This window comes from Lactuca serriola, chromosome 8, assembly GCF_051521515.1.
Source record: "Lactuca serriola cultivar US96UC23 chromosome 8, Lser_US96UC23_V15, whole genome shotgun sequence".
In the NCBI taxonomy this organism is placed as follows: Eukaryota; Viridiplantae; Streptophyta; class Magnoliopsida; order Asterales; family Asteraceae; genus Lactuca; species Lactuca serriola.
Window position 1 is genome coordinate 59,019,919 of NC_136415.1, and position 23,123 is coordinate 59,043,041.

Below are 23,123 nucleotides of genomic sequence, written 5' to 3' on the forward strand. Positions count from 1 at the left end.
GTTTCAAGAAATGTCAAAACAACATATTATGGTTGAGTCTCAAAACTCAAGAATACAACAAGATTCATAAAATGTATTTAGCCTCACAAGGTTCTCTAACAAACCCCAACACTAATTCGAATTTTACTTGATTTGAACTTAAAATACTAATTGATCTCTTTCAATTTTTTCACTAACATCTTTAATCTGATCTAATTTATAATAACACAAGCTTAATTATGAGTTTTAGTAATTCAGTCATGTAGGTTTTATTTCCATTAAACCTCAAGTTATCTCAATAAGAGTTTTAAATTTGTATTTAAAGGATTTTAACCAACAAACATGTAATTAACCTTCTCACTGTTCTTATTAATTCAAGTTTCCACCACTTTAGAGCAATTATAAGTTAGGGCTTACAAAACCTCCTATAATCCAACCATGTTCAGCTAGTATTTACAAGATATAAGAAGGTTTACCTTAATTTAATAGAAAGTGAAGAAATCATTGTAATCTTCCCTTAAGTTTCACCATTTCTCTATAAACCAAGCGTTGAGGAATTTCCAAATGTGTTTTCTACAACTTAAATGGTTTCCAAAGGGCATGAGAATGATTTTTGGAGATTAGGAACTGATTCCAACCTTTTATTCTCATTTTTAGCAGTTCAACCCTAAAGTACGGTCATGTTAGTGTTTTGACAAAAAGTGTTTAAAATAACAACTTACTTCATTAAAGTCATTTTCACATATTTTTAGGACTTCAACACTCAAGAATAGTCATGATTCCCCTAACATATTCGGGTTTCACTTAAAACATGCATATTCAGACAATGTATTTACATAAGTTCAAGTTTAGCTTAATCTCCATCTTTAGATGTGCATAACTCTCTAATACGAGGTTTGTTTTAGACAATTTATTCACTCACATGCTCTATATTGTATTGGCTATATTTCAAGATAAAAAAATACTCATTTAAACCTCATTAACTTTTGATTTCATAGTCCGACACATCGACTATCGACTAACAACTTATTGTTACATAATCTGTAAAAATTTTCTGAAACAATACAACTTTCAACATTATTATTTTACTAACATATCCAAGAATTACTATCATTCAACCAACTCTTTAAAAGGATAACTACACCGTAAATTTTTCAATACAAGCCTTCAATATGGGCAGTTACATAATACACAAACTCTTTTTAGATGAGATAATATGTAATATAAGAGGATTTAGTTGTGAGTTCTTAGTGTCTTATGATTGGCTTTCGTTCGAAGATCCAAATATTTTCCAATGAGGTGTTCTTACAAGGTTTATGTAAGAGTGAAACGAAATCGATTGATTTTTAACGGATATCAAAACAATTGCATGTGAACCTTAAGTTGTTGATGGAATAACCTTAAATGTAATAATAAATCATAGATAATGACATAAATAATTAACAAATTATCTAAAATATTTTAAAACAAATCAATATAATGATATAAATAGTTAAGAACATAATGTATGGAGGGCTAAAAGTAATCACAGTTATACGAGTGTGATATCATCATCCCTAATAAATAAAAATAATTTTGCCACATGTCATCATTTCATTAACTTGGACACATGTCATTTTTTGGTATTTTTGATTAAATATTTTTCCATTTGTCATTTTCTTATTTATTTTTTTTTATCTTTTCTTAATTAACACATCATATTTATACCTCATTTAATAATTACTTTAATTGAAAATAATCAATAAATCACAATATAAATACTTATATAGTATTTAATATGTTTCCTTTTAAATTTTTATTATAAATTTTAAATTTCAAATCTAAATTTCAAATTTAAATAAAATTTTATTTGAAAATTTTGTTCTATCAAACCCATATAACATACGGGTCTCACACCTAGTTTCTTGAATAAAGAAAACATAGAGGTTGTAAAATAAAGAGTTTGATTTATACTAGTATATTATATATATAAGTTTTTAAAAGATATTTCCCTTTCGCATTTTTCATTTTTTTGTTTGGTATTAGTTAAAGAGTTATTCCATCTTCGCCTACCCATCCATTTTCTTCAGGGACACTGGTTTTCATCTCTTCCTTCCCCATCGCTTTCATCCTCTCAAACCTCCATTTTCCCACCAGATCAAAAATCAAATCGCTTCTGAATCGTCCTTAGGCATCCACTACAATTAAATCGACATAAAAAGGGGATCATTTCTTCGTGGGCATCGTTTGATTTGGTTATTCCCCAATTTGTTAGGGTTTTTCTGAGTTATCGAAGCCTCAATCGATAAATCCTTGTTGGGTCACCTTTGTTCTACGATAAAGATCATCGAACGACGTATTTTTGGTTTTGGTTTGAGTTTGGGTTTCGGCTCCGTTTTGGTATCTCCATTACGACTAAAAAGAGATCCAAAATCAATCTTTTTTATTTCTCAGTTCGTCGAAAATCATCGCATTCTTTATTCGGTTTATTGATTTTTTTGGTAAGATTGAAGGAGTCGTAACTTAGGGTTTTACACAAGATGTTGGGAGCTGGATTGCAGTTTGGAAGGAGTCGTGGCGGAGAGGATAGGTTTTACAATCCGGCGAAAGCAAGAAGGAATCGTCAAAACCAGGATAATCTCCGTCGAGCTCAAAGTGACGTCACTCCAACCCAATCCACGGCGTCGTCCGGCACCGAGGAGCCTGAGAACCGAGCTGTAAAGCCATCGAAGCCGATACCATTAGAACCTCCGATTCTTTCATCGTTGTGTAACCTGGAACGGTTTTTGGAATCGATTACACCTTTTGTTCCTGCTCAGTATCCCTCCAAGGTTTATTCTTTTTTCATCCATTTCCTTTGATTCAGATTTATATCCTTATTAGACGCTTTCGATGCTCCTTACGTCGACTATAAGAAGGTCAACTCATTGGTTTCCAGATTAATCGTCTACAATACTTTTCTTTAATCTCCATATTAAACTTTTACAATGTTTGGGATGACTTCTAAGTAATCTATACTTGAAAATCAAGGAATTTCTGGAAACTAGTCTACTGAAAACCTAATCATTCATAATAACTTCACATTGTTGGATTTTGTGTTGCAGAGAGATGTGAGAGGGTGGAGGACACAAGACGAATGTCAACCATACTTTGTTCTTGGTGATTTGTGGGAATCTTTTAAGGAATGGAGTGCTTATGGGGCTGGAGTTCCTTTGATATTGAATGACAGTGATAGTGTGGTCCAATACTACGTGCCTTATTTGTCTGGAATTCAATTATACAGCGACCCTTTGAAATCTTCAACAAAATCAAGGTATTGATATGGTATTAGATTTGGAGGGAATAGAATTCAATTTCATTCAAAATCCTGTGTTTTGTTTCAAAATAATATGGAAATCCATTAGAATTTACAAAATGCCTCCTCCTCTATGGATTTCAACTTCCCATTTAAGCCTTAGGGATTTAATTCCCATTGTTTCCTTTCTTGTTAAATTACACAGATACCCTTTGATAGAAATTTTTGGGGTTTTGCTGCATAGGATTTGTCATGGAGATTTAAAAAGTCATAGATTGTCAATTCTATTGATAAGAGCTGATATTTATAATATATTATATTGTTTATATCATGAAAAACATGTACTAAATAGAGTATATACCATGAGAAACATGTACTCAAATATTATATATAGCCTTTTGTAATTTATTACTATAAAATTTGATTTGGTAATATCTTGTCAAACCAATGTTTACCAATATGTATAATTTAATTGTTAACTAATAGTAGTTCTAACTCTTCTAACTTCTAAAAATGTATGGTGAACAAGAAATTAATAAAATAGCAATTTAAATATCATAACCTTTTTTTTTCTTTCTTACTTTTTATTGCATTCAAGTAATAACATGAATGTTATTTGTGATTAGGCAACACATTGAGGAAAGTGATGTTGAATCTTTTAGGGATTCAAGTAGTGATGTAAGTAGTGATTATGAACAACCCGAAAGAGGGTCTCTCCCAAAAAATGAAATTTCTGAATTATCATTAAATTATCAACAAAATCTTGCACTTCAAGAAGGTTTTTCTAGTGATGATAATGAATCTCCAACACCACAAAATCGCCTCTCCTTTGAATACCTTGAACGCAATCAACCATGGGGTCGTGAGCCTTTGACCGATAAGGTTTGTTCTCACGAAAGTCAACATTAATCTTTTAATCTTTTTAAATTAAAAAAAAAAAATTAATCCCACATTTTATTTTTTGTGTAGATTCTTGATCTTGCACGTAAATTCCCCGAATTGAAAAACATGAAAAGTTGCGATTTGTTACCTTCTAGTTGGTTATCGGTTGCATGGTATGCTTAGTCTTTGGGTCTGTTTGGTATGATGGAATGGAATCACAAAGGAATGGAATGGAATCAGTCATTCCAACATGTTTGTTGTGAACAATCGTAAAACAAAATGGAAGTTAATTGATAGATATAGAAAAATGTTGTTAAAGTAAAATATATTGAAAAAAAACAACCTTGGAATCACATGAGCAATCCTCCATTCCATTCCTATGTAACAAATGCTGAATTACATTCCCTCTTCGATTACTACATACCAAACACTACCTTTTTATGTTCATATTTAAAAATTAAAATCATATCTAATTTGATACCCTTTTTGTGGTGATTAAATTAGGTACCCAATTTATAGAATTCCAATGGGGCCCACATTGAAAGATCTCGATGCTTGTTTTCTAACTTTTCATAATCTCCATACACCCATGACAGGTTTGTATTTTCTTTTTCTTTTCTATAACATTCTCATACATTTATGATTTAACTTTATAATAAAACCATTATTATATTATTTCAGGAAACGAGTGTGGGGAAACAGATGGTTTTCCAAAAATGTCCCTACCAGTGTTTGGTTTAGCTTCATACAAGTTAAAAGCACCATTGTGGATCAACAATGAACAGCTGTTATTGACTTCTCTTTTACAGAAAGCTGACACGTGGCTAGCTAGCCTTCATGTCAATCACCCAGATTTTCTTTTCTTTTCCCGTAGATGATGATGATGATGGTGTTATTTACAAATCTGCCATAACTCTTGATTAGTGTGTTTGTTGTGACTCTGCAATATGAGGTGATTTAGATAGAAAGATAAAAAATATTTAAAGTTTTTTGGTTTTCTAATTTATTATTATTATAAATTATGAGTGTAAGTGTGAGAGAGTAAGAGAGGTAAGTAAAGTAAGTAGCAGGCTGTATTTTTTCTGTCCTGATGATGTGTGTTTTAAAGAAGTCTGTAATATTAATATGTACACTTAGATTTAATAGAAGATTAGAGGTAGTGTTTTGAGGATATTGAGCTTTATTTTTATATAGATTTGATGATATCTATGTTTGTGATTTATGAAAAATAGGAAGTGAACTTTTTTTTTTATCTTCTATTACTTAGGCCTGGCAATTGTGTCGTGTTCGGGTTGGCGGGTCAAAATATGCCAACCCAAACATGACCCATTTAAATATACAGGTCACGGGTTGGCGGGTTTGAAACATAAACCCATATATGAACCGTTAATCCATTTATTTATACGGGTTCATAGGTTGGCGGGTTCGTGAGTCAGATTTCGGTTTTTAGGTCAGATTCTATAAATAAAATTGACAATTAAACAAAAATAAATTCTTGATGGTTGATGCAAACATATCTGAATTTTAGACATTTAAGTCTTAAACATGCAAATGAAAATTAAAAACATTTATAGAAACATGTTACAAATTTAGCCTTATAGGTTATAACATAGTTACTAGGATCGCTTGCCCCCTACATTTTACGTTCCAGATCGTACGGTCCAGAAACGGGACCAATTGCGATCCAAGCGCTTCCTAGATCGCGACCCAATTGCACAATCGTCCGACCCTAATCGCTTGAACTGTCGACTCTATTACACTAAGGATCGCGATTTCAATATATTCAATTCGTCGCTCCATCAATTTCCGGAACGACGACCCATCAATTTCAGGAACGTCGATGACAAAATTGAAGATTAAAAAAAAAAAGACAATATCGGCAGCTGAAACGTCGGTTCCAGATTCCAGAATTGGGGTACCCCAAAAAAAAAGAACAACGATAATGAGGTATATGGGGAACCAAAATCAATTATACAATCCTATTACTCTATTTCATATTCACTGTCTTGTTCTTCACCTTCAAACATCAACTCCTCCACTCCTCCATTCTTTACGTTCTTTATTCTTCTCAGTTTCTTTTTTGGAAACATGTTATTTGATAAAAATAATCCCGTTCCAGACAGAGTTGATGTTACCTTGACTGATTCTGATAATGAAGATGGAGTTCTAGGTGATGCAGAAAGTGTTGAAGTTCCTCATGTTCAGGCTTCTAAGGTTGATAAGCCCCTGTTGCAGGAAGTGGACATAATTGGTGTATCAGGGAGTAAAAACGCAGGGGTTCAAAGAAATGGGAGTGTAAGCACTACCATCAAATGTTTACCAGCTCTTATACTAGAATTCATGTACACTTTTTTGGTGCTGCAATCGGGAAAGCACCAGAAATCAAAAGGTGTCCTGCTATACTCAAGGATCGGGTTAAATATCAAAGCTTGTTAAACAGAGTAAATGCTGCTGAATCAAAAGGTATTTCTAAGTCTTTGAAGAACTCTGTAATTAATAAAAAAACAGAGTTCTACTTCTAAATCTAAAAAACCACTCGAAGATTCTTTTGGTATGATGGAAAGAAACACAGTTGATATGAAGATTATGAGAGCATTATGTGCTAATGGCATTCCTTTCAATGTTCTACGTAATCCTCAATTTCAAGAGATGATAACAGCCATAAACAGGGCACCTGCTGGTTATAAGGCTCCTTCATATGATAAAGCTCGAACCGTTTTGCTTGACGAGTGTGTGAGAGATGTGGAAAAGGGGCTGACTTCAGTGAAGGATACATGGTATACACAGGGGGTTTCTATTGTGTCGGATGGCTGGTCCAATGTTAAACATCGACCATTAATCAATGTTATTGCTACCAACAACCGTGGAGCCATGTTTATGTATGTAGCGGACTTTTCTGGTGTAGAGAAGACAGGGACAGCAATTGCAAACTTCTTGCTTGAAGCCATAGAAACCGTAGGACCAAGGAATGTTCTACAAGTTGTTACCGACAATGCAGCAAACTGTAAGGCTGCTGGAAAGGAGGTGGAGAAGGTACATAAACAAATTTTCTGGTCTCCTTGTTGTGTCCATACTTTGAATTTAATTTTTAAAGATCTTGCAGTCGATTGTTTTTGGCTAATGGACACATATAGGAAAGGGAAAATAGTTGTTAACTATTTTCTTAATCACACCCATGCATTGGCTATTTTTAGAGATAATTCACAATTGGAATTATTAAAAGTAGCCAAAACAAGATTTGCATCTCATTATATTTTGCTGAAAAGGTTATGGGATTGTAGAGAGTCTCTTGCTACTACAATTGTTCTTAATTCATGGAGAGAATGGCTGAAAAATTGTGATGAAAACAGTAGGCAAAGTGGATTATTAGTTGCTGATACAATTAAAAATGAAGCCTTTTGGGATGATGTGGAAAGTGTCCTTGCTGTTACAAAACCAATATACTTGATGGTTAAATTTTGTGATGGTGAGGGATCCAAGATGGGAGAAATTTACGAGAAAATGGATAACATGCTAGGAGAGATTAAGGATGTCATGATGAATCATCGTTATGCTGAGTATTACCCTCGAGTGGAGAAGATTATACTAGCAAGGTGGGAGAAGATGACAATCCCTTTGCATTGTTTAGGATTTGCATTATCTCCAAGATTTTATGATAAAAATTATCTTGATGAGATGGCACCAGGTGGAGTTCATAGGAAAGCTCCAAATCTTGATAAGGAGGTTATGGTTGGTGTAATGGAATCTTTTAAGAGGATCACGGAAAGTGGAGAAGTGGAGCGTCTTCTACGTGAGCAATTCGCTACTTTTCACATGAAAAAAGGCCTTTATGCATTGGCAGCAACTCACATGGATGCAGTGACCATGGATGCTATTGATTGGTGGTCAAGTTACGGGTCAGAAACGCCCGAACTTGCTGTTTTAGCAAAGAAAGTTTTATCACAGCCTATTAGTAGTTCATCAGCCGAGAGAAACTGGAGTACGTACTCTTACATACATAATGTCAAGAGAAACCGATTAAACTCCAAAAGGGCTGATAAATTGGTGTTTATACATTCAAATATTCATCTCCAATCAAGATTGTCCGAAAGTTACACATCCGGGCCACACAAGAAGTGGGATGTAAATCCCGAAAGCACTAACTTGGAAGAGTCAAGTACAAGACTTGAAGAAATGAAGTGGGAAAATCTAGAAGATGTTGAGAGAGTAGCTGATGATGGGAATGAAAAAAGGCAAAGGAAAGAGTAAACTTAGGGATCTTTTGGTATTGAAGTTACTTTGTTTTGAACTTTGAAGTTATTTTAGCTTTATTTGGTATTGATCTTTTGGTATTGAAGTTATTTTGTTACTTTTGTATTGAACTTTTGAAGTATGAATTGAAGTATTGATCTTTTGGTATTTAGTATACTTTTTATATTTATAGTCTTATATATTTTAGTAATATATGATACATCGTACTACATTATGTGGTACACCGTTCCACGTACCGAAATACCGTTCCGGAGAAGACTACCCCCCCTCGTACCGAATTTTACAGATTACCAATCCTCGGTCCCGTTTTCGTTCCACGTACTGGAACGATCCCGTTTCCGTGTAACTATGGGTTATAACTTACGACCTTGGACCATCCACAACGAGTCAAAATGTCTAAACAGTCAAATGGTCTATGAACCAATAGTATATATTATATAATACTTATCAAATATCAATACTTGATATATAAATACATTTAAAAATAAAATAATTTTTTTTTATTAAGAATATAAACGGGTTGGCGGGTCAACCTGTTTATTTTTTGAGAAACCCATATATGACCCATTTAATAAACGGGTTGACGGGTTGAAAAACTCAACTCAAACCCATTTATTTCGTGTCGTGTTGCGGGTCGTGTCGCGAGTCGTGTCGAGAATTGCTAGCCTTACTATTACTTGGGTCTCATGCTTTTAGATGTTATTTCTATAATTGATGTTTCTTTCAAACTAACATGCTCATGGAGTAATATGCTTTATTGCTAAGAGGGTGTTTGAGATAACAAATACAACATGATTATTAACTTAGTTTTATTCAGGTTATTAACTTATAGCATTTTGGTGTCGTTTTCATTTTAATTTTTTGCAGAATTTCGTATATATCCTTAATTCCTTACTAAACAACTAAATATCATATTTGTCCGACCTAAACTCTAAATATCGTATTTACCGTTCTTAATATTTTTTAATATCATATATACCTAAATCTATTTTTAATAACTTTTATTGATTTATAATTCCCTTTCATAATCTCAAATCATTTTAATTAAAAAAACATTTTAAATTGACAACAATGCCCTTAGTTGTAAAATCCAATACAACAGACACGTTTATCACTCTTCATGTTCTTGAATCTCCTCCACCGAGTAACTCTTGAAAACTGTCCAGAATTACCAGAATTCCTTTCAATTTCACCAACAACAATTCGTGCCACCACAATAGACTCCATGGAAATTGACCTTATTGACGTCATTACAGAGTCATACTCTGTTTTTGAATCTTTAATATTATCAAAAACTTCTCTCTTCGGGACATGATTCACCATGGTTCTCTAAATTACATTTATGGATATTTCAATTTGATTCGGTTCCATGCACAAAGCTCCTATCATTCGGACTCAAACCTACACCCAAGGGATAATTTGTATGTGATCTTAACCAACATGACAAAGAGGGCAATTTGTATGCAATCTTAACCAAGTATCAATATAAGGGATATGAAAAGCATGGTTATATTTTCAAAATAATTGTAAAATCTCATCATCTTCAAACTCACTCATACAAAACAAACCGAACAATTAGTTCCATCAATCAAGTTGTCGCCTCTATTAAACTTTATTACAGTAATCGAATTGATCACATATGGTTGAAGGCTAACGGTGGTGATGTACCAGATGGGATAATCAACTTGAAACCCTGCATGATCTTCATCGGAAAAATCTTCTGCTACAGGCTTTTAGGGCCACCATGATGATAACGTAATGTGATATGTGGTGGTGGTGGTGGTATGTGGAGGTAGTGGTGGTGGTTTCGGTGACCAAAAGATTTCTGGGTAACTTCATTTGTAAGGGCATATTGGACCATAATCAGAACAGGTTGACGTTTGGTTGTAATTTTGTTCCAATAGCAGTTTTCGATGGCAACTAAAATCAAAGAGCATCGAAATTTGAGAGATGGAAAATAGGAATATGGTTGAATCGATCACCTGATGCCTGTGTATGTGACAAAAGAGGCGAATCAGAGGTTGTTGTTGGAAGGAAGTATTAACAAGCTGCGAAAACGTGAATATGGAAGCAACGATCGTATGTAATCTCCTGTGAATGTGTGTTGTAGTTAGGGATGGCAAAAAAACCCGAACCCGATGGGGAAACCCGAAACCCGATTATTTCGGGTCGGGTAATGAGTCGTTATCGGGTTTTTTATCGGGTTCGGGGCAGGGAGTGAGTTATCCTCGCCCCGACCCGACCCGCCCCGATTATATGTGTATATATAATATATATAAATATATATATATATATATATATATGTTAATGACACGCATCAAAGATAAAATACTTACTGTGGAAAATCTTTTTAATTAATAACAATCCGGTGTGAACGATCATTTTTTATGTTTTGACGTATTACACTAAAATTAAATAAAATAATTTTTAATATAACGTCGATTTAATTTTATTAAAGTGATTCATCATATTTTTAATTTAAAAGGGAGACTAGAACATATATTTTTTATAAGACACCGGGGTACCCTAAAACGGAATAAAGATTTCGTTATGAATTGTTGTAAACCCGATAAGAAACCCGAAACCCGACTGAAAAACCCGAACCCATTGGGGCGCCCCGATAAGAAACCCAAAAGATATCGGGACGGGTTTGGGAAACCTGCCCCGCCCCGAACCCGCCCCGTTGCCATTCCTAGTTGTAGTGGAATTTAGTAATAAGGGCATTATTATCTATTAATAATGTTTTTTTTATTATAATGTTTTAAATTATGAAAAAAAATTATAAATCAATAAAAATTATCAAAAAAATAGATTTGGATATATAGGATATTAAAAAACATTAAGAAGGATAAATACGATATTTAAAGTTTTGGCAGGTAAAATACGATAGTTAGATGCTTAGCAAGGACATATATGGAATTTTGTCAATTTTTTAAAAATAACTAATCGGCTTATTTTATTTTGATATGATATTTTAAACACCTTTTTTTTTCTTACAAAACATTTTGGTGTCTTATGAGCTAATAAATATTTTTATGAAAAAAAAAACAAGTTGTTTTTATAACGGTTTATTATTTGGTTAAAACCGAATTGCTTAATAAGACAATTTGGTTAAAGTTTTAGATTGGTTTTTGACAAAATTTTATAATAATTTTTCAATTTAAATTAATTTATAAATAAAAATCGAATAGTCCAAAAAAAATGATTAATTAACTTATTAGTTAATTATTTTAGCTCTCAAGAAAAAAGTCTAGCATTCGAAGCATAAAATTTCATATATGAGGCCTACGGTTTAAAACCCGAAATGCTCACCTTCCATGTTGGCTACTCTGATGATATTGTTTATTATTTTTTAATTATTTTTTTTAAATATATCTTTAATAATTTATAAATTTATTAAATTGGTTTTTGAGTAGATTAGATATCATTGAATATAATACATTATTATGTACTATTTATTTTTTGCTTATGAAGTATTAAATTATAATATATTTTGTAGTAGCTTTTAAAAGTTTTAATTTACAAATAAATAATTTGTTTAGTTTCTTAATATTCAAATTAAATAGTTTTTAAAATGCATTGGCTTTTAAAAATAATCTAATCGAATTGTAATTTGGTTGGATTGAATTAGTTTGGAATATATATTCATGAACAAATGTGTATACTAAGTCTGTCACAAAGGGCATTCCATTAAACTTTTGTGGTTATAGTTTATTCTTCACAAAATTTGTTCAAAAAAAGACAACGTCCCCACATAACAAAGCTCGATACATGTCTGTGAGAAACCATTTTCCTAGCGAGATTGATGTTATGCTCGTTTCCGACGTAAATATTCATGATGACATATATTTCCATCTATTTAAGGGTTTGGAAACAATATCTTTAAGTTTTTGTATTCTTATTGCAATATAGTTGTTGGGGTCTTTCAGATTGTTGGTCAATCGTTATGAAAAAATAGACCAGAAGAATATGCTCAAAGAATGGCCATTAAGCAACATGGAGATTTAATCCAATGAAAAAAGAGGCCAAAAAGAACATGGTTAAAAACAATAAAAAAATATATGTTGTTCTATTAGGTGCATTATTGGTTCATTGTTTACTAATTAACAATCATCTTGTTAATATGATGTTCTTGTTCCCTCGCAGGTGTTGTTGGTTAATTATTTAGCAATAAACATGTGTATTACATTAACTCATAAACATTTTACTTTAATATGTGATAGATTACTAGAGAATGAAATGAGAATGATATGTTATATAACATTACATAAACATTAAAATAAAATAGATGGTTTAATAATAATATTACCTGAAAGACGCACTCTTATGGTCCGTATTTTTTTTTGGAAAGCGGCAAATAAATATATATTAAAGCAAATCCAACATCAAGTTGATGTGAGGTAGATAATACAAATGGAGAGTATCACAAAAAAGACAAATAGAGAATTTACAAACAATGGAAAGGACAAAGATTTCATACTCTCCCGTCCACCTTTTTGCATGAAGTTCTATATTTACACCAAGTAAACGTTAGAGCTTTTATCCTTTCAACTATAATCGTCGGTCTGGTGGGGATGTTCTCGAAAACCCGTTTATTCCTACAAACCCATATACACCATAATGTTCCACATAGTATCATATTCAGCAAGAATTTTCCTTATTGCACCCATATACACCATAAAGTAGCACATCTTTTACCGAACTAAACCTTTCACCATTGATTTCGCACCAGTTAAGTATGAGATCCATGACCATCTTCGCCATCGGACACAAAATCAAGATGTGATCGCTCGTCTCCTCTCCTTGATTGTAAGCACCGCACATTGTAGATGGAATGGTAATCCCGCGTTGGCAGAGTGCCACCGCTAAGGGAATTCTTCCTTGCTTAGCTCTCCAAATAAATGAAAGAATCTTGAACGGTGTCGCTTTCCCCCAGTCAAAGGTCCATCATTTACCATGTGATTTGATAATTCAATTCGCTCTCGTAACAAACATACCCTAAAGCGACCTTCCGATGTAAACTCCGATTCCCATCGACCATCGATCAAGTTCTGCGATATTATTTCTTTAGGTTCAATTTTTTATTTTTTTCAAAAACGACCTGGTTTTAACTATATTTTTCCAAACACCATTATTGGATCCGTTAGCAAGGATAGACCAGTGCTTACCATCTAGTTTATGGATACACCGGATTACATTCGCCTACAAGGCTGAACTGTCAGTCTTCAGTCGCCACATCCACTTAGCTAATAACGAGATGTTAAGAGATTTAATTGAGCCAAGACCGATACCCCCAACACTCCTTGGAGAGATTAGCTTTTCCCACACCACCCAACAGATGTATTTTTTGTCATACTCTTTACTCCATATAAATTTTCTTTTAATTCTTTCCAAAGTGTCAATTACTCCTGTTGGTACTACAAAAATGGACATAAAGAAAGTAGGCAGATTGCCCGGTACAACCTTCACAAGGGTTAATCTGCCCCCAAAGCTCAATGATCTCGCTTTCCAGGTCGACATCTTTGCTTGGAATTTGTCGATAATTGGTTCCCATGCTTTCCTACGATTCATATTCTCTCCAACCGGGATTCCAGGATAGGTGAATGGGATGGATGAAGGTTCACATCCGAGAGGGGCTGCCCAATTTATTACTTCAGAATGGGAGGCCCCACTAAAGTGAGATACAAGCCTCTTCATCTCTAACTAATTACTAGAAAAATTAAAAATTGATAATATACTAATATTGTTGGAGCCTTCAACATCTTATCCCGAACACTTATAATGCCTTAAATTCTTATCGGCAATCCAGATGAGTGATGCAATGATATTGCTATAAATGATCCCCTTAGAGACTATGTGTGTAGCTTATTAAGATATTTTTAAATTGTTTGTTTACTTTCAGAAGAAGATAACTTTATGTCAGGGGAGTACGTATATCGGCTTATTAAATACTTCATATTTCTTGACATTTATTCTTGCTTATTTTGGGATGTTTAACATATTTCTTTTCTTTCTCAATATTAGTAAATAAAATACAATGTAAATATATGTGGTAGAGGGTTATTTCTAGTGATATATTTGTTGTTAAGAAACCAAAGATAAAAGATGAGCATATCTAAAACTACTGACATGCATGTCTATAAATAAACATAGTTGAGCTCGCATGTAGTCTCATTCGTGTGAACCCCATGCATAGATTAGACATAAATCATGATCATAAATTTAAAGAAGATCGCGAACAACTTGTGAGTTAAATTTGCTTTAGATAATGACCCTCGTGATTTTGCGTTTACTTAGCGGTTATTGTTAAACCCTTATGTTTATGCATAATATAATTCTGCATGGACATACATCAAAATGAATTGTATGCTTTTATGGTTTCTAGACATATGTTGTAAGATATTATCGATAATGAAGAAAATGAATATCCATATATTGCCAAGTATATAATAGTTACTCGTGTTGTATCCAATAACGTGATATGAGAAAGCAAACAATCACCTTAATTAAAAATATCCCAACAGGGGTGAAGAAGAACGTTATGATGAAACTAAAATTCCCAATTAATTATTTTTGTTGAAAGAGAAGGCAAACAAATAACTGATAATGATTAATGTATTTGTGGTCAATCATACGATATAACAACCATAAAATACATAACGCTCACAATGAATATTCTATAGAATCTTCAGTGACTTTGATATTTGTTTTTGTCAATGTATCATCTACAAAAGTAAAAAATATTCAACCGAAATACAATACATATTTCATACATTTTTAGTGATTGTAACAAGATCATTAAGGCATCAACTATATTGATATGTTTTAATTATTATACATCATATATTACTAGTAGTAAGTAGGTCGGTCAATCTCTATACTGATGTCCAAGAGATTGTATTTCATGGAAATGCATCATTCAACAATTTTAGCGAAGTAATAATTCGCTTGTAACACTTTTTTCTAGGTGTGTTTAATTGGTAATTTTAAGGAAATTATGTAAGAGTGTTTTTGGGAAAAACCTGTTCGTTCGTGAGGCATACAATGGAAGGACGTGGCGTGTACCACGTCATAAGCCGCGACGCGTGGCCACAATCAACCAAACCTTAATCTCGGACCTTGAGCTCTATTTATAAACACTAACTCCTAGGGTTTCCCCATTTGCTTAGCCTCCATCCCCAGACACCACCCTTCATCACAAAATCGTAGCCTCCTTGCTTGTATTTTTGGTGTTTTATGCATTAGTAAGAAGCTTGAAGAGAAAGTAAGCCATTTTACATCTAAGGGAAGCAAGATCCAGAGTTGTTCTATAACATTCATCTTCAGGCATGTGTCTTCTCAACCCTAAGTGCAAAATCCTTTCTTTTTAGCCTTTAAGCTAGTACGCGGGGCGTATAGGGTGGTACGTTTAGCATTCTAGCCTGAGGATGACCGCACCTTTGGACCACGTACGTTAGGCGTACACTGTGTACACATGGCATACGTGTGGTTAATGAAACCCTAATTCTTAGGGTATTGCACCCTATTTAAGCCTTATAATAGCCTCATTTGGTCATGTTTAGACAGCATCCATCCCCTCTTGTCTAGAAATCGAAACCCTAGTGAGTTCTTGAGAGTTTTGAGCCATAGAGTGTGTTTGTTGGTGCTTTGTGATGGAGAAGAATAAGTGAACCATTTGAAGTTGTGCTTGGGGCTTAAGGATTTAGGGTTAGTTCATCATTTGCTATCCTTGTGAGGTAAAAAGTTCCCATCTTGCTAATCTATGATGTTGGATCTAGTTTTGTGCCATTTTGTGCTTTTTGAGTCTTTGGAATGATTGTGGAGCCTCCTGATTCACTCTAGAAGTGATTGATGGTAGATCTAGGGTTCTTTTGGTCCCTTTGTCCATAAAACTGAAAGTTTTGAGGTGTTTATGGACTCATGCATGTGTTAAGACCCTTTATTAAGTTCTTTTGAGCCATAGGACCCCACTGAGCCATGCATGCACATAAATTTGCCAACTTTACGTTATAAACCACCTTAAGGAAGTCAGATCTGAGTGTTGGGTTGAAGTCTTAACCGAATAGAAGCTTAATGATGGAAGTTAGCCAAGATGGGGAGTACGCTAGGCGTACAAGTTGGTACGCAATGCGTACAAGCCCCAAAGCGAGTACACTAAGTGTATGAGCGGAGTACGACAGTGGGCTTCGAAGTTGTGGGTTTTTCGGTATTTGGGCCATGTTGGACCTTAGTAGTCTTGGGCCTTGTTCGGCCATCAGAATTCTATTTTTGGGTTGATGTTATTTTATTGGACTTTCTTGGTTGAAGGCCCATGAAGGGATTTGGGCCCAATTTGGAAAATTGGGCCATATTTGGGTTTTTTGGTGATTATTTTGGAATTTGGCCTTTTGGACAGTTGGTTTGGGCCTTGGCTTTGAGCCAATTTAGGTAAAGGGTGAAAAGGTCTTTTACCCTAGTTTGGACTCTTAGTGTGATTCGGGATCCAATTATTAACTAGATGTTATTTTGTGATTGATGATGCAGAGATTTTAGCGGGCCAGTAGCCAGAGATTTATCTGTGAGATTCAACAGTCTGAGGTGAGTTTCCTCATAGGGATTAGCTGGTCGAAGACACCAATGCCGACCCATGATTATTATGTTATGATGCTAGAAGTTTGTGTGGCTCTTGCATGTGTTAGGTCTAAAAAGAAAGTCTCCAAGCTCCATCCCGACTTGGAGTTTTCAAAGAAAAAAAAGGAAAAAGCGGCCCGCTGAACGCTCATTTAGTTGACAGCGAGTGTGCGCCCCTTTAGAGAAGAGATAGGGGCGAGTACTACACGAGCTCGTAAGTCAAGTACGGAACGAGCCTTGTCTACGAAGCAGAGCGACCTCGTCTTGCTTGCTTCTGGCGAAGCTTCTAGCACTGGATAGTAGGCATGGCAGGAATACAACTTTTTAGGTCGACCACTACACTACATAGAAGTGATAGCGAAGCCAAGCCGTATAAAGGCGAGCAGCCCTTATAGCAATAGCAAACCGCCTACTTATAGCCCTTCCCAATTTCCAGTAGTAAACTTCCCAAGTTTAAGCAGGATAACCCCCTCTCTATTCTTCTCTTCATGTATGTGGGTTGGCTGCCCCGTCCCGAACAGACGAACAGGTGTGTTGGTATGTATACCGAGCGAGGCTCGATGCTGGGTAAGGCCTGATGACTGTATTATATGTGTTAGCATGATTACATGTTTAGATGTTTATATGTGCACCGAGCGGGGTCCGGTGGCAGGCGAGGCCTAAACAATGACATATATGTAACCCGAGCGGGGCTCGATGTCGGGCAGGGCCCAAGGCTGAGTGAGACTCAATGTCGGGCGAGGCCCGATGTGGGGCGGGGGCCCAATATGTGTTTATTTATGTATGGTATGTGATATTTTGGGGAACTCACTAAGCTTTGTGCTTACGGTTTTCAGACTATGTTTCAGGTACTTCAGGACCGAAAGGGAAGAGCTCGGGATGATTGCAAAACATAAATTACCTTTTTCCGCATTTTGTGATTTACTCTGATATGATATGATGTAGTGACATACTTCGATCCATATTGGTTGTATGACAATGTTTTGAAAAATTGTTTTATTTAAATTAAAAATGAAATTTTTGGATCTTATTTTTGGGACATTACATGTTCCACCATTATCAGAGCCTTATAGACAATTGTTGGTGTTTTAGGCCAATCTTTTTTGAAGATTTCGTCGTAGATTCGGAACGTCGCCACCTTAAAAAACCCGCAAGATATCTAATAATGTCGACGATGGAAACGGATAATCGACGTTATAGCTCGAAAACCCTAACATTATGCAGATTTGTAACTCGACGAACACAACAGAACCGTAGCATTATCCGGCGTTTCCATTTCGCCACCGCCTTCGCATATAAGAAACCCTAGCTCATGTTTTTAGGCTTGTAGATATGTTGTTCGTCCGAAGTTTCTATGGCTTGTAGCTCAACATCGTCGTCAGAGAAGTAGCGAGATAAAGCAAACGTTGTAGCCCATATATGTACGCCGTTTTTGGAATCTTTGTGCCGCAACCGCCTCTGCAAACTCGTGTTTGTAAAAATCTAGTGGTGGTGATGAGTAGATGAGGGTAAGGCAATGAAGGCGACCGCTTTAAGGTGTTTGCAAATATCCGATGGTGTGTGTAGATTGTTGATGTCAGATCATTCCAGATCTCCGACAACTGCTCCGATAATCGTTCAACAATGAAGCTAACAAATATTCATGGGGAATAGGGTATATATGCTAAAGATAATTGTTGAGTAGGTGAGGGTAGGTTGGAGTGGTTTCTTTTTATTAGAAAAATGTTAAAGTAAATAAAAATGGAAAAAATACCAATGGAAAATCCGTCATTTTAGATATTTTCAAAAAGAATTTAGCCTAAAAATGGAACAAAAAACTTATTTTGGACCTATGATGCTAGTTCAAAACTTGTTGGATCAAAGTAACAATTTTCGACAAACCACATGGACCATTTTTTTCAATTTTGTCTATGTTATTTCAATCTTTATGTATTTTTAATTAATTCATCTCATGCATATTTTTTTAAATAGTATGAGTTAAATATAGGAACCAACGATATAATCTAAAATATTTATGATTTATTGTATTTGTTGGAAATTTATGTGGTAATTTGCAAGTTTGCAAGTTAGTATCCTATATCGGTGGAAAGATGAACTAAAAATGTGGATATAAGTTTTTTATAGGCATTTAAAGGATTTAATGGAGATATAAGATGAGTCAATCCCACACATGCGTACCTATCCTACTCGTAGACGCAAGTGTGTGATTTAGGTACACTTGGCACGACGCATCATGGTGCTAAGTAATTTTTATTGTTGGTGAGTTTGGGTTGAGTCGGTTGGACCAACCTAGTCAACGCGTTAAATCAATAGATAAACATGTGGAACCTTCTAGAATCCTCTAGAAACACGTTGCTTGGAGAGCAAGCAACCACCGATAATGATCGACTTAAAGTGACACGTGGCGAGACGTGTGTGATGATCCAAATTTTTTGGAGCCTCTTATGGTTTTCACTACTATAAATATATAAATACAACTCTCATAGGAGCTGTATACCACACCTCAATATCATAATATGCTCTCTTCTCTCTCTCTCGCTCTCTCTCTCTTTATATATATATATATATATATATATATATATATATATAGTTTTTGCAACTATAAAGTTAAGTTCTTTGTTTTTTGGAATAATCACTTTGTGCTTATTGCTTCTTCCATAGGTGTTGAAGATAATGGTATTATGCATCAAATCCTGTGTTTTATGTTGAATCTTACAAGCTTAGTACAATGTAAAAACCTTGAAGGACACAAGCTTCTTTTGTTCAGTCTTTTACTAGTCAAGATCAGCAACTTGATGTTAGTTTTAATTTGTTGTTTTGTTTTTTAATTTGTCTGGAAAAAGGACAGTCTTCTACTATTCATTCTCTACATTTCTTATAATCAAATCTGACATTGAATGGCCGATCAGGTTTTTGGACGAAACTTAGTAATTAATAATAAATAATTGGATTTATTATCACAACTATTGGATACATAATTCTCAAAGAGTTAGAACATGAATTACAAATAGTTCAAAAGGTTTTTAACATAGTTAAGCCTATCAATATTACAATATTTATAATTCCTATGGACATACCAATTAAAAGAAAATTGATGAATAAAATCAACAATGTCCCATTGTTTCAACGTACCACTCAGAAAAACTTTATCGTTTCTAAATCTCCAAATATACCAAATGGAAGTACACATGACCACATCCACCAAAATTTTCTTTTTTGAACGGCTGAATATATTAAAAACCAAAAAGGAAAAAGCTTTAGCAAGTGAGTAGAGAAAAAAAAGAATTACAAAGTAGAGATCAATGTTGTGTTTTTGATCCATAAATTCCACTTGACATAGAATTTATGATTCATATGAGAAACCCAAGGAAAAAAAACCTCAACAACATCGTCAAAAATCCTATCCTTCCTAGGTTTGGACGTGTTAAATATCATATTATTTTGAAAACACCGTAAGCACCACCAAGCACCTTTAATAATCACCTCTATGACTTGTTGCTTGACCGAAGGCATCACCAAATCTTCCAAAAATGAAAACAAATATGTGACCGATATAAGACTAGAGAAATCCACTTCGCACCATAAACCAAGGTGGTATTAAAGATCTTTAGCTAGTTGGCAGCTAAGAAACAAATGATGTATAGATTCCATAGACCAAGAGGAGATCCAATTTGATTGAATCTACAAACCTTTCAAGGAAATGTCCTCTCTAGTCGGTAAACGATTCAATAGAGTTCTCCAAGAAAAAATGTTAACCTTTATAGGAATGATATTACTCAAGGAAGTCGCCATAGCATTAATGGGTAAATATGCATCATCAATAACACCTCTGGTTTCCTTGACAAATACACAACATCCATTGCCAAGTCCCAAATCCATCGATTTGGTATGTCAATAACATTCACATGCATTAACAAATCAATTAAAGATGTTAGGCGAGACCCCATGACTCCTCCTCTTGGATTACGAATCCAACTCCAATTCCAACAATTGTTAACACGTCTATCAACAATCGTGCAATTAGACGTATTGATACTTATTTGTTGGTTTGATTGTTTGTTTATTTAGTTTGATATTTAATATTCACTTTCATTTCTTAATATTACAATGTTATATTTTTATTTTTATATTAAAACATTGTCTTTTGGAAAGTCTATCAAATTTTAGCACCTTGTTTTCATTTTTTTAAATGTCTATATGATATTGTTGTTTTTACATATATTTTTTTAAAATATAATACTATTATAATAGAGAGAAACTTTTAGATATTACTATATAAACTCTTCATTCACATAAAAAGTCAAATACGCACTTTCTCACCCGAGAGTATACTAAACTAAGGTATGTATAAAACTAGTATTTAGCTTGCGCTTTGCCGCAGGTTCCTACCAGTGTTTTTCATGTCGAAATCATAGCTTAAAAAACACTATAAGTTTAAAAGAAATAAGTATTGAATGAATTATCAAAAGTTGAGAAGAGTTAAAAAGTCTATTTTTTTTAAGTTTAATGGTTTTTAAATAATCAATAAAAATGTAACTTTAAATAGAAATAGTACAATGCCCAGTATATATAAAGTTGAGAAGAGTTTAGAGATTATTTTTGTAAAGATAAAATTGCAAAAATGGTCCCTGTAGTATATTTTTTTTTGAGGTTTTAGTCCAAACCACAACTTTTTTGGATTGACGGTCTTTTTAACCTAGTTTCGTTGCGTTTTTGGTCCCTCGGTAAACTGAAAAGACTATTATGCCCTTCTGATATATTTTTTAGACAAAATTACAAAAATGGTCCCTGTAGTTTGCCAAAAGTCACAAAGTCAGTCCCTGCTAATTTTTTTGATGCAAACGGTCCTTGTGGTTTGAAAAACTTGCAAAGTTGGCCCTTTTTACTAACACCGTTAGTAAAACGTCGTTAGGGGCTGAATCTGTAAGGGTATTTTTCGTCTTTTCAAGTATAAAGGGATTAAATTCGTTACATTTGATAAACCATAGAGACCATTTTTGAAATCTCTTTGAAAAAGACAATTAAAATGCAAGGGTAAGGATCAAACTCGTGACCTACGACCTTCAATAAAGCCCAACACCTTAACCACTTGAGCTAAAGACCAACTTGGTTTTTACCTTCTAAAACTCATTTATATAATAATAAATCGATAAAACATAAACAATAAATAAATTAAAAAAAACATTTTTTTACATAATTTTTTTTAATAAAACAAAATGTATTTTAGCGTATTATAAAAAAATACGTTTAGAAACAGTATTTACTTTTTGTATTTATTTTACATAAAATGTTTTTTTATGTCTTTAAAAATATACGTTTTCGTATAATACGTTATTACGTTGTAATGAAAGCTAAAATCGGCCGAATTGGTTCTTTTTTTGGCCAAATCGGCTTTCTAAAAACCGTTTTTTGGTTAAAAAAAACTTAACAACAATTTTGCTATATGTATTTAAGCAATTAATATTTTTTTTATGTCACAATTAGTGTTAGTTATTGTTATTTTAAAAAAATATATCTTTATTTCTTTCCATCATCATTTTAACCATACGATTTAGAACTAGCGGTTAAGTTAAAATACATATTTTAAATAAGACATATAACTAGGGATGAGCATATGGACCGGGGAACCGGAACCGGCACCGGAACCGGAACCCGATGGAACCGGTCGGGCCGGGACCGGGACGTTATTTTTGTGGATTTTTGGAACCGGGAACCGGTAGGAACTGGAACCGATATAACCGGAACCGGTAGAACCGGCAAAAACCGGAACCATATGATGCTATTTTTCGAGGACCGGTTTCAATATTTGAAAACACGACAAGAACCGGTAGGAACCGGGAACGGGTGGAACCGGAACCGGTAGAACCGCCGGGCCGGTTCGGTTCTTGATTTTGGCCGAAGCCGGTTCCCGGTTCCGGTCCGGTTCGGGCCGGTTCCGACCGGTCCGGTTCGGGCCGGTTCCGACCGGTTCGGTCCTTTTACTCATCCCTACATATAACGGAATAGGTTTTATATGTGTTTTTAAATACATATAACCGAAAAACGGTTTTTAGAAATACACAAAACAACATATTTTACGTAAAATAAATACATAAAAATACGTATTATTTATTGTTTATGTTTTATC

At 34.2% G+C, this 23,123-nt stretch overlaps 2 protein-coding genes across 2 annotated transcripts; both read left to right on the forward strand.

Annotated features, from left to right (window-relative positions):
- The first annotated feature begins 1,982 nt into the window (after window positions 1-1,982).
- Window positions 1,983-5,306, forward strand: LOC145066298 (uncharacterized). The gene is made up of 6 exons (XM_079013516.1): window positions 1,983-2,789; window positions 3,063-3,271; window positions 3,880-4,135; window positions 4,223-4,308; window positions 4,640-4,731; window positions 4,817-5,306. The coding sequence occupies exons 1-6, from the start codon at window positions 2,499-2,501 to the stop codon at window positions 5,011-5,013; spliced, it is 1,131 nt and encodes a 376-aa protein (XP_078869642.1). The 5' UTR covers window positions 1,983-2,498; the 3' UTR covers window positions 5,014-5,306.
- Window positions 5,307-6,223: 917 nt separating this feature from the next.
- LOC145066933 (uncharacterized) lies at window positions 6,224-8,383 on the forward strand. The gene is made up of 2 exons (XM_079014170.1): window positions 6,224-6,430; window positions 6,644-8,383. Exons 1-2 carry the CDS (start codon window positions 6,224-6,226, stop codon window positions 8,381-8,383), a joined length of 1,947 nt encoding a protein of 648 aa, XP_078870296.1.
- Window positions 8,384-23,123: the final 14,740 nt, after the last annotated feature.

Coding starts and splice junctions, on each gene's coding strand:
- LOC145066298 (XM_079013516.1), top strand. CDS start 2,499: ATGTTGGGAGCTGGATTGCAGTTTGGAAGGAGTCGTGGCGGAGAGGAT. Junction 3,272..3,879: donor AAATCTTCAACAAAATCAAG/GTATTGATATGG, acceptor ATTTGTGATTAG/GCAACACATTGAGGAAAGTG. Junction 4,136..4,222: donor GTGAGCCTTTGACCGATAAG/GTTTGTTCTCAC, acceptor TTTTTTGTGTAG/ATTCTTGATCTTGCACGTAA.
- LOC145066933 (XM_079014170.1), top strand. CDS start 6,224: ATGTTATTTGATAAAAATAATCCCGTTCCAGACAGAGTTGATGTTACC. Junction 6,431..6,643: donor GGGTTCAAAGAAATGGGAGT/GTAAGCACTACC, acceptor ATAAAAAAACAG/AGTTCTACTTCTAAATCTAA.